Raw genomic sequence first — 12,970 nt, forward strand, 5'->3', positions numbered from 1 at the left:
TTCTTTGCCTGCAAAATGCAATGACTGGAGCTAGGCACTTTGTGAATACCCTGGGTGCAGTAGATAAGCCAAACGGCAGTGCAGAGAACTGATAGTGCATGTAGCCTGCTTTGAAGTGTAGATATCTTCTGCAAGATTCCCTTATTGGGATGTGCAGTTAGGCTCTCTTTAAATCCAGTGTTGCCAACCTGGCATCTTTGCCTAGCATGGGAAGCAGCTGATGAAGAGTTAGCATCTTGAATTTTGGGATTACCAAAAATGTGTTTAGGAAAGACAGGTCCAGGATAGGATGCCAGGAATTGTCTTTTCTGAGTACCAGGAAAAGTAGTGAGTAGAAACCTTGTCCCCATTCTTCTTTTGGGACAGGTTGAATAGCCCTGATGCTTAAAAAGAGAGAGAACTTATTTTTGAGCCTCTGCCCACTGATTTGGGGGTAGGTCTGGGCAACCGTTTGGCATTGGTAGGGAGTGGAAGTGGAATCTGTATCCTTGGGAAACTATATTTAAAACCCATTTGTCCTGGGTAATGAGTTCCCAATTTTTTGCATGCAGGGCAATCGTTCTCCCCAAAGGAACAGTCAGATGAGCAGGGCTTGGAAGGTTTAAAGTTAAGTCATTGAGACAGTTTACCATAGGGGGGAGTCTTACCACTCCCTGCTTTGGAAGTGGGAGCCCCCCACAGCTTAGGCCTGTGGGTACCTTGGGACTGAAGCCTGGGTGTTCTACTGGTTCTGGGTTTGGACTGGGAAGGCCTGGAAGAGGCAGGAAGGGACCAATTCTTAGAGGGTCAATGCCTACTAAATCTGGGAGGCTGTACTTGCAGGAAATCTTTAACAGTTTGCATAGATTTAGCTTTTTCCTCCATCTTTTTAAGTACTTCTGCTTTGTTGCCAAGCAGGCGGCCTTGGTTTAAGGGAGCATCCAAGTAATTTAGCTTTAACATGATCTGGAAAAGATTGCTCCTTAAGCCAAGCATGCCTTCTAAGTACAGGCCCAGTGGCAGCAGCCCAGCAAATGCCTCTAATGAATCAAAACCACATTGCAAAGTATGTTTTCCAATTTGTTCAGCAGAATGCATTAAATCCTGTAAATCTTTATTTTCAGAACACTGTTTAAGCAATCCAATAATATGCTGCTAATACTTTAACATATGAAACTGGCAGTTTAAGGCCCTAATGGCCAAAGATGCAGAAGTGTATACCTTCTTACCCCATCTATCCAGCACCCTGGAATCTCTATCAGAGGGAGTAGGATTTTTGCCTTTGGATCACTGTGAAATGGTCTCAGGATCCAGAGTAGGATTTTTAAAGAGGAACTTGTGAGAGTCAGGAACCCTGTAATACCTATCAGGTTTTCTGGGAGCAGGAGGTAGAGAGTCAGGTGCCAGGCTAGATTCCGAGAAGGCATCATCTACAATGTCCAGTACAGGAGGGATAGTTAAAGGCCTGTGTTGAGGCAGGAGTAAGAACCCCTAAGCCTCTTTTTGGAGTCAGAGTAATCCTGGCTTTCCCAGCGAAAATGCTCCCTAAGAGTATGCAAGGTTTCACCAAAAGACAAATCCTCTGGAAGGGAAGCAGAGGGAATGGAGTCCTCTGCATCAGAATCCTCACAGGTAGATAAGGGCAAATCCTGGTCATCAGAGAAAACTGAAATTTTAGAGTCCTGATCAGAAGAATCAGAAGGAAAATCAGTCCTAGGTCTCTTAGAGGGGAAAAGGTGGCTTCCCCTGATTAGAGTAATAAGGTCTTCAGCCATTCTTATCATTTGTTTTTTAGGCATAGGGGCCTGACCATGTGATCTGGGCGTCGGTTTTCTAGGCATGGATCGAGTTTTAGGCCTTGAAGAAGAAGATGGCGTCGGTTTAATATACAAGTCAGTAGGTCTGAATACACCCTCAGAATCCGGTGCCTGCACAGCGGCTCCGGACCCACCCAGGTAGAGACATCTGCAGGTTCCACAGTCGAAGATGCATCTCGCGGCATACCAAACTCCGAATGGGTCTCAGTAGAGGCCTGCAAATCTGAAGTAGCGGGTATCAGGGGCTGTGAAAGCACCTCACTGAGTACAGGTGAACTGGCGACTAGCTTAGGAAAAGCGACGTCGGCAGCTTTGGACCTATGCAGTGTCTCTGTCTTGTCTTTGCATTTTTTCGGAATGTCGGTAGTCGGGTGGCTTACCGAAGCCATTTCTGGATAACTGAACCGAGTATCAAAATATTTAGATGCGTAAATGAACAGACGACGAATAGTGTGAGGTTTGAATAAGGCACAAAACCGAAAGCGAGGTACGTCATGGTCTGGCCCTAAGCAAGGGATGCAGTACGAATGAAAACCTTTATGAGGTATTTGTTTTCCACAAAAAATACAATTGTTAACTTTTACTGACATCGGTTTAGAGCAAGAAAAAGGTTCCCCAATAGGGTACTTAGCTTAGTTGAAGACTTCAGATCTAAAACTGGAAAAAGAAAATTTCAGGAATCGGCCGACTGGCATTTGCGAACTGCTTCTGCTTCGGGCACCGCACAGCAAGAAAGACTGATGTAATGGCGTCGGCTGCATGCTTTATATCCCTGACTACCTGGAGTCATGGTAGATGAGACAGCAACCAACGCAGGACCCAAGACTTTGATAATCAGGCTGACTGAGGGCTACTGCAAGCAGATAACCTAAATGTGATGACTGCAACAGTAAAACACGAAGAACATCAGGGAGATCATGCAGCAATATGCAGCATGACTTGCAGATAACTACTCTATGCATTCAGACAAAACCTTGTTGACAGTATTTGACCTTCAAAGGAGGCTAAAGGGGGACAGTCAGGGTGCTATCAGGCTCCTCAAATTCCACCTCAGTGACTGGGTTATAACTAATGGGTCCTCATACATCTTCCTTAAAAGCTCCACTAGATATTTCTTGAGGACAGGAATAACAGCATCAGACTAGCCTAAGCTGTGCATAAAGGGTCTTTCCAAAGCAGGGGTGTCATCTAGAGGGGAAAGTTTAGGGTGATCTCACTTTCATTTTCCATTTCAAAATCACTAACCATTGTAGTCCCCTAATTTTTTGAAGCAGATACTGTAAGAGGGAGTCCACAAACCTCTACTATTGGCAGGGTTAAGCTTACATGTAATCTCATGTAAAATTCAGCATGAGTGTGATGTGTGCCATATGCCAACATAATGGTAATTAGCATGCAATCATTTGCAAGCCAAAGGAGGTGCACACTGCAGTGAAGCCTGTTGGGCTTGGTTCTGGCTTTAGATGATATTTCTTAAAAGTGAGACTCTAAACCTGTTACTCAAGCTCCTATTGTGCATTAACAACTGCTTGACATCAGCCCTTGAAACAAACCCTAGAGTAGGACAACTCCCAAAAGACCCTAAGACTTACCAGTACAAATAGGTCTGGAGCTGAACCACAGGAGGAAATATCACACTCCAGTACAACTAATCCATCACCAGATAACGTAGAAAAGTGCTCCCTATGATCAAGTTGGTTGAGTTAAAGCACCAGCCAATCAACCAGGGGCTGGGTAGTGCAAGAACTCTGGTATACACCCCCAGGGAGGTGGTCTGCCTCGTCATCCTCCTATCCAGAGACATGATGGGTATGGGCTGAAGTCCTCTATAGAAGAGGACAACTCACAGCTTGCAAGGACTGGGCGGCCTGCTGAACACTAGACTTAACCTTTGCAGGATCAGGCTAACACTCAGTACTACTACTTATTGTGACAGTGTCCTGATTTATGACATGCCTGCATTTAAATCTCCCCCAATGATCCATGAGAGAAGAGCCCTTGAAAGTCACGATTGTTCCAGAATTAAGGCTAAAAGCTTTCCCACTGCACATTCGAGTGACTGCATTCAGTCTTTGGTACAAGTGACAGTTAAGAATCATGCTTCACCTTAACTCAAAAACAATGTCAGTTCAGGTCAGGTCAAGGCTAGTAATCTGATGGCCATATTATGTGTATTTTATTTATTAACTGGGTACATGAGTGGTTCTTCTTGGACCCTTTTTGGCCACAGCCTGGTTCACAATAGTAATAAATGCAACATATACATGGACAATTTAATGCAGCCAAATAACTAATGTGTTTTTTTTTGGGGGGGGTGGGGGGTGGAGAAAGAAAACCCAGGCACACACAGGCAGAGTTGAGCTCTTTTCCTGTACCCCAAGCTTAAGCTTCTATCCTCACCACCAGCCAAACTTGAGAATCATAATGGAAAATCTGGGAGAGATTATTACTTAGAAATACTGCAATCTCTCTCCCATACTGTGAGACAACTTTCTTGGCGAACAAACATTCCTTCCCTCCTATTTTTCCAATGATAAGTATCCTTTCTTTACAGTATATAAACAACCACATTTGTTATTCAGCTGGTCATCACTTAAGACCTACTAAGCCCAAAGCCAGTGGTCAGTATTTTCCGATATGCTACATTTCTCTCCAGCTATTTTTATATATCCCATGGTTTAACCAGGGAGCTGAAAACAAAGCAAAGAAGTCACCTCAAAAAAATCTACTTACACAATACTGATTTCATGAGATGCATTTACATCCAGAAAAAAGGGATGGCATTCCAAGACTTCAAACCCAAATCCTTGGCAGTTGTATCCATTTATTATATAAGATGTTACTGTCAGAGGAAGGAGTCCAACATTCTCAACTTTGAAATTCTTTCTGACTGACAAAATTGGCATGCTGGCTTTCAGAGCTGTGAAAATAGTAAATACACCACAAAAGCAGGAATGAAAAAAATGTTCAGCAGTACAAGGAAACAATAATCAAGCAACAACATGCACATATTCAAAAATAAAATATGCATAAACTTGCCTTCAAATGCCAGTTTCACTTCTCTGACTGAAATTAATACTGTAAAGGAAAATGCCTTGTACATAAATGTGCATGCAAGGCTGGTGCTGTTAATCTGTGGTCTTCAAGGAAACGTCAACTTGCAGGGCACCCAACAAGGCTATTTCCACATTACATCAATACTTTTTTCATGGTTCTTTCATGTGCTTCTATGTACATATGCAAGTCTACACAAGTACCCCTCTAAATCTTAATAAGTATCATTAAAGTTAAAAGCCAGTCTTATGTTTATCATGACAAGTCTCTGTACCACATCAAAGTAGCCAGCACAACAGTGAGTCATTCAAATCATAAAACTATTTGCACAAAATAAACAATTTACTGATGACCCAAAAAAGTTTTATAGAGAATTGGGAAAAAAGGCAAAAGGAATAGAAATACCACCAAAAAAGGAGAAACAGACGCATTTTGGAAAAATGTCTATGAAGATCCTATAGAGCATAACAAAGATGCTGAATGGATAGAAAAAGTAAAAGAAAGAATAAGAAGTTCAAATGTACAGGATATGAAATGGAGTGAAGCAATGGCCACAGAAACAAACAAAATTAAGAAAAGCTCCCCAATGGAAAACCCCAGGTTCAGATGCAGTACCTAAATTCTAGCTAAAAGTATTAACATCTTTACATGAAGATTTAGCCATGAGTAGGAACTACTTACACACATACCCCGAACAGACGCCAACCTGGTTAACAATAAAAACGATATTCTTCCTTAAGAATGAACCTGCAAGATATCCTAGAAACTACAGAACAATAACTTGCCTTCAGACAATGTACAAACTATACACTGGAATTGATGGAGACAGACTTTATAGACATCATGGCAACAGAAGAAAAGGGTAACAAAAAAAGTCACACAGAACAAAGGATCATTTCTTGTTAAAGAAGATCATAATGGAGACTTGTAAAAAGGGGAAGAATCTAAGTGTGGCAAGGACAGACTACAACAAAAAGCATCTGACAGCATCCCATGTTTATGGATAAAAAAAGTGCCTACAAATGTATAAGATATACCCTACACTGATCGATTATATTACAGTGACCATGAAACAGTCCAAGACATGAGTTTAGAGTCAGACATTTCTTCGTTTTCTTCACTCTTCAACCATTTTTATTTCCTTTTAGAAAAAGTTAATTTGAGTACATACATGTTATCAGGATGCATTTGTCATTTTATTTTATTTCTTTATTTATTTACTTACATATTTTACACACATTACTTTTCTTTAATTTTCTATGCAGCTAAGCCATGATAAAGGACAAATTATTACCTAGGGATAAAAATTCAAAGGGGGATATTCCAGGGTCACTCTGTCACTGCTGCTCTTTCGTCTTGTCCTTAACTCATTAAGCTATGTACTTAACAGATTAGGTTATGACTACAACTTGACTCCCTGAAAACAACAAAATATAAAGACTTATCTTCTTTTGGTTGATTTAAAACTGCACAGTTCATTAGATGAGGAACTGAAAGCACAAGTGTAAGTGGTCTAAACTTTCTCAAACTGAAATAAGAATGTCATTTGGTCTTGACAAATGTGCAAATGCAGCCTTTAAAGAAGGAAAGCTGCAGCTCCAAGACGATAGTCTGGGACAGGAATTGATAAAAACTTGAGCAAGAGGGAATGTATAAATATTTGGGAACTGATGAAGAATCAACAATGAAACATGAACAAATGCAAATAAAACTTAGTAAGGAATATTTTAGAAGACTAAATTAATACTGAAAACAGCCCTGTCCTCCAGGAACAAAGTCTAAGCTATAAACCAACTTGCTCTTCCTGTTCTAACTTACAGTTTTGGGGTGACTGACTAGTTTCAAAATGTACTGATCAGATGGACAGGAAAACAAGAAAAATGTTTCATTCTTTTTCAAATGATTTATAAAAATCAGTGTAAGCCAAAATTATATATATTCCTCATTCTGAAGGAGGTATGGGTCTCCTCGAAACTGATTACATGTACAGATCTGCTATTGTAGGACTGCATACATCTCTGCTGACTTCACAAGATCTAAACATAGTGAAAGTTTTAAAATATGAGGAGAAAATGTCTAAGATGACTTCCCTGCTTAGTTTAGCAGAAGCTTATCGGTGTCGGGCGGGAATGGAAATCAAACCAGAAGTAGATAAAAATCATGCAGCAACTGAATGTGCCAAAAAAACAAAAGAAAGACTATAAGGAGAAGGATCAGAAGAAAAGACAAGAAATGTGGAAAATGCATAAATACAGTTGCAAGTACAGAAAACTACTGGAACAACCTCATGTTGATCAGGATCTAACACAAAAATGGTTAAGGAGAGGTGAATTTAAACCAAAAGACAAAAGACTAATATTGGTGGCTCAGGACAGTGGACTGCATTCACATTGGTTTACAAAGTCCATTGAACAAGTTGGAAAAAGACAGATGCAGGTTTTGTAAAACAGATTTGGAAACAGTTGTACATCTTGTTGCTGGGTGTGATGCACTAATGGCAGAAGGCTTGTACTGAAAACGCATAATAATGTGGCAACACTGATGCAGTGGGGATTGTGCAAACATTATAATACTGAAGTAGCTGAGAAGCATTGGAAACATGAACCACAAAGCATTATAGAAAATGGTGAATATCACATGATAACCCATTACCAACAGTTCAAAAATAGATATCAGAAAACCATATATAGTAGTCCATGAAAAGAAGACAAAAGTAGCACTGACCACTGAAATTGCTGCACCTAGTGTCTTACTTACATATAGAGAGAGAGACAAAGTCATAAAATAGCAGGATTTGTAGGCAGAAACAATGGCAAGGTGAAAGAAGGATAACCAGACAGTTCCAATAGTACCTGGAGCAATGGGTCTCATAAAAAAGAATTTACAGTCGTATTTAGTTATGTTACCAATACATGTAAATGTATGAACTGCAGGAGGAGTCATTTCTGGGCACATAGCGGGTGCTCTGAAGAGCACTTTTGGTTAACATCAAAGATTGAAATGATACTAATTTTGTGAAATTTTATTCTAATTTGATTTAGGAATGGGGTCCATTCCAATCATGATATTAGAAATCCAAAAGTCTTGGAGAAATTAAACTGAGGAAAGTACTCAGAAATCTACAATACAATCTTCTACTATGACTAATTGTAACACAACCCCTCACATCTGAAATGTACACTCCTAGAGCTTCACATGATGACATTTATATACAAAGTAACAGGAAAACTCAAAACAAGTGATTTTTGCAGCCACCCCCACATACACACACCGTGCCCACCCATTCCCCAAGCATGCAGGGCAAGTCCAAAATACCCCTATCTATACATACTCCAAATTTACAGATGCTCAACACTCTAGAAGCATTACTACTGTCCACAAAACAGAACACAACAGTCCTGGGTAATCACTTGTTTCATTCTAGGAAGACCGAATAATTAATTTTTAAGAATTCCAGGATTATGGACACACAGCAGAACTACTTTAAAATCATACATGAAACAGTAGCTTAGACTTTTGATTTTTTTCAGTGTTTGTTCTTTACCTACTACCTTATGTTAGAGTTTTTCGATATTTTCTTCAAACCTGGTGTGCAGCCTCTCTCAATGATTTTAGATGTCAGTCCATCACAACTCAAATATATCCAGCACTAGCAAATGTTGCTCTATAGACCACTCTAGAGATATCTACAGGTAATGGGCACATTCCTAGGCCACATTAAGACATCACCCTTCAGTTTTCTCCACTGGAGAAGCAGATATTCAATACAAAGTAAGTATAGCAGTGATGACCGTGGCAGTGGACTGGAGTGGGCTCGTGGGGGGAGGCTGCAAAAATCACTTGTTTTGAGTTTTCCTGTTACTTTGTATATAAATGTCATCGTATGAGGCTCTACAAGTGTACATTTACAATTAGTCATAGTAGAAGACTGTATTGTACATTTCTAAGTACTTTCCTCGGTTAAGTATCCTTTGCTGTGCTTTTAAACTGTTTTTTGAGTGTATCTGCTTTATTTTCTGAAACCCCCCCCCCCCCAAAAAAAAATATATATATGTATATATATTTGCTTCCCGCCTTTCTAAGCTAGTATAGTCCAGTTTTCAGGTTAGTGCTGAATTCAGGGCTGTGTTACAAATCTCTATGTTTGCCAATACCTTACTTGGACAGAATGAAGTTTCTCTCTTCACCTGTGAGAGAGGGGAGCTTTGAGCAGCCTATCTGTCCATGGAGGAGTGGTTTCAGCCCAGAAATTAGTAGTTTATTGGCTATTTTGGGCTAGCTTCTACCTCTTTCATTTTCTTTCTATCTGTTTCATTTCTGTTTTGTGTGCCGGGCACCAGTTAGCTAGGGTAAAACTATTCCCGGCTCCACAAAGTCTCCTCTTTAATTTTTCCCTTGGAACTAGACAAACTTTCAACTTAAGCACTCAAGCCATTCATTTCTCAGCCCGGCACTTGCTCAAAACTTATAGCAAGCACTTATAAACCCTAGCACTAGACCCTCCTGTACTATAGAGAAGGACAAGGCTCTCTATTCGACCTTACCAGCCATCCAGTAAAACAGTTCCCTGCACCTATCTAGGCATGTCCACAGGGCAGTTTCAGGTGTACTCTCCAGTCCAACTGGTAAATCTGGGCATTTTGAGGCAATGTTACAACTGCCTCATGCACACAGACAACCCCCTCCTCCTACCACCAAACACTAATACATGCGAGAGATGTAGTTATACAAGTCAAACTAGAGACTAAACTCCCTCAACCCAAGACTGGATCAGACAGTCAAGAGGAGAAGGGAAATACTTGCATCACACCACCAGTCTTTTACACTGACCCATTAAACCAGCACCGGCAAAAAACACACAAATACACGAAAACATACTCGGAGGCTCTAAATAAAACTCTGCAAAACCAAAAGAGATCTTCAAAGCAAACATCCAAGCAACCTCCACCCCCCAACACAAACCATGAAAACACATACTTCACAAAACCAGTGTGCCATGCAATCACAGCCCTTAAGGCAAAATAACATACCCAACATACTAGTAATAGGTGACTCTATAGTCAGGTACACTGATGTCCCACTTACTAGGCTGAATAAGGAGAAGGTTACTGTTAGCTTCCTGTCAGGTGCCAGGATCCGCCACATAACACAAGCACTCAGGTCACCCCAGAACAACTACAAATATGACTCTGTCATTGTCACTGTTGGTGTGAATGACCTGAGCTGTACCTCCCTGGACTACATGAAGAGAGACATGGAAGAGCTCTTTGATCACGTAAGCCCAAGCCGGTATGACCCTGACCCTGTGTAGCATCCTGCCCTCACTAAGAATGATACCACGGTATAAAGAAAAAATTCTCGATTTCAACAATTAGCTAAGTTTCTGGTGTCATTCAAAGGGGATCCAGTGTCTGTCCACCTGGGATGACATGCTCAACAAGCCATGCTGCTTCGCTAGAGACGGCTTGCACCTGTCACCCTTAGGCTTTCGAATACTGGCCAAGGCTCTTGCCACCCCCATAGTGCCTTTTTTAGGCAAGGCTCAAAAGAAAACCCACTGCCATAAACAGCACAAGTAACAAAAAACTGATGGTAATGCTACTCAATGCCAGAAGTCGAAACCTCAAAATGCACACACTCAAGGCACTCCTCAGGATGGAGAAAATCGATATATGTGCAGTAACAGAAACCTGGTTTAAGGCTCCAGAGAGCACCCCAGCACTACCAGGCTACAACTCATACCATACATTTCGGCCACAGAACCCAAACCGAAATACAAAAGCGTGGGCGTATCCATATTCATCAAGGATATCCACACCTCCAGGTTAGTGGCACAGCACAATGCTTCAGAGATCATCCACGTGCAACTAACAATGGGCAAAACTGCAATTCAAATTGTAGCTTGCTACAGATCACCCACCATGTCCCAGGATCCCCATTCCGCATTTCTGGAAACAATGGGAAACATAAAGGTCCTACCAAACACCCTAATATTGGGTGATTTCAATTACCCAAACATTAACTGGGAGAACTATGCAAGTACTAACTCCCTTGCCCAACTTTTCCTAGACTTTATAAACTCAAACGCCCTGGTTCAACTGGTCAACACTCCCACCAGAGGTGACATATTGGACCTGGTCATCAACAACATGGGCGAACAGTGTTCCACAACAGAGGTCAACCCCTCGCTGGTTAGATCTGACCATAAACAAATCACTTTGGATATCCATATTCCACCCCCACCCCCAGACAAGAAAACCACCGTGAAAACCACTGTGAAAAACTTTTCAAAAGCAAACTTCACGTTACTTATGACCGAGGTTGATAGTTTCAAAGCCCCCACTGCTGAAGGGTAACACTGTCCAAGCTGCAAAATCCTTTACTAATGCATTCTATGGGCAGCTACAAGAATGCATGGATCGTGCCATCCCAAGCAAAACCAAGATTCACTCCCCCAAGAAAAGGAAACCAGTGTGGTGGACTCCTGCCATAAACAAGCTATACAATAGAAGGAGGAAACCAGTACAGAAAAGAGTAAAATCCCAAGAAGGGAAGACATCCCTGATCAGTATCAGCAAAAAACTACGATCCCTCATAAAATCATCCAAGGCAAGCTTTGAAAGAAAAATTGTCAAGGACTCCAAAGATAAACACAAGGCATTCTTTAGCTATGTCAAGAATCTAAGTGGCAATGCTCAGATCTGCTCGGAGTTAGTGCAGAATGGCACACAATACACTGAACCGACTGATATCGCCAACATCCTGGCAGACAGGTTCAGCGCAAACTTCACCCCCAAAAGGGCCCATAACCATACCAGAAGAATGTAGAGTCCCTGAAATCACAGACACTCGGGTTAAAACAGCCCTCTCCAAAGCCAAAAACACAGCATCAATGGGACTGGATGGTGTCCCAGGCTGCGTCCTACACAAGCTCAAAGATGAACTAACCCCTCACCTAAACACACTGTTCAAACTCAGCCTCTCCACAGGCTACATACCCATAGAGTGGCGCACAGCAACGGTTATTCCTCCCCACAAAGGTGGAGCCACAACAGACCCTGGGAACTATCGCCCTATAAGCCTGACTAGCTTGGTCTGCAAGGCTATGGAGTGCATCATCATGGAACTCATTAACAGAGACAATGGGAACCTCCAAACACTGGACCCTACCCAGTTTGGCTTTAAGGGCAGATCATGCCTCCTAAACCTGGTGGACTTCTTTGAGACAGTTAGCAAGGCTATAGACGAGGGAAAGGTGGTACACACAGTCTACCTAGACCTCGCTAAGGCCTCTGACACCATTCCCCATTCCGGTATTATAGACAAGCTCACCAGCCTGAACATAAACCCATACATCACAAGATGGGTTGCCAACTGGCTCATGGACAGAACCCACATGATGAGAGTTGCGGGAGCTAGGTCCGACTCTAAACCGGTTACAAGTGGCATTCTCCAGAGCTCAGTCCTAGGACCCCTCCTGTTCGGCATATACTTCTCAGAGGTACAGGCAAGCACAGGAGGACTATGGCTGACCAAGTTCGCAGACAACTGCAAACTAGGTGCTATAATTGACTCTCCGGCTGACCCAGACATCCTCCAAAAGGGTCTCACTGAGATGGATACCTGGTGTCAAAATCATGGCCTCAAGCTAAATGCCAAAAAGTGCATAGTCATCCCCTTTGGAAAAAACAAAGTACCTACAAACTACCACATAGGTGGTAGTCCCCTAAATACGGAAGACGTAATAAGGGAATTGGGGACCCAAGTAAACAGTAATCTCACCTTTGATAATTACATTGCCAAAGTGGTTAGAAAATCTTTCTACGTGGCCCACCTAATCACAAAAGGGTTCGCATCCAGATCAAAAGAGGTCATTGTGCTCATCACTCATCAGACCCATCATAAAGTACAACGGCCCGTTTGGGATGTACCTTACAAGACACCTGCAACAGCTGGAAAGACCACAGAAGTACCTCACAAAGAGGATCACTGGCCTCAAACAGATGCCCTATGCAGCTCAACTGAAGAAACTCCAGTTGTACTCGGTTGCATACCGCCTACTCAAAGGTGATCTCTACCGGACATACAAGGCCATGTCCAACCCAGAATTGATGGACATG

General features: G+C 41.9%; 1 protein-coding gene across 1 annotated transcript in view; it reads right to left on the bottom strand.

The window, feature by feature from the left end:
* The window catches only part of TMEM131L (transmembrane 131 like), a gene marked incomplete in the record, with an annotated part of 1,995,267 nt that overhangs the window by 615,412 nt on the left and 1,366,885 nt on the right, over positions 1 to 12,970 (bottom strand). The window contains 1 exon segment of the mRNA XM_044062407.1: positions 4,530 to 4,716. Coding sequence (XP_043918342.1) covers positions 4,530 to 4,716 — 187 coding nt within the window.

The sequence above is a fragment of the Protopterus annectens genome, chromosome 2.part1 (genome assembly GCF_019279795.1).
Source record: "Protopterus annectens isolate FY-2018-M chromosome 2.part1, PAN1.0, whole genome shotgun sequence".
In the NCBI taxonomy this organism is placed as follows: Eukaryota; Metazoa; Chordata; order Ceratodontiformes; family Protopteridae; genus Protopterus; species Protopterus annectens.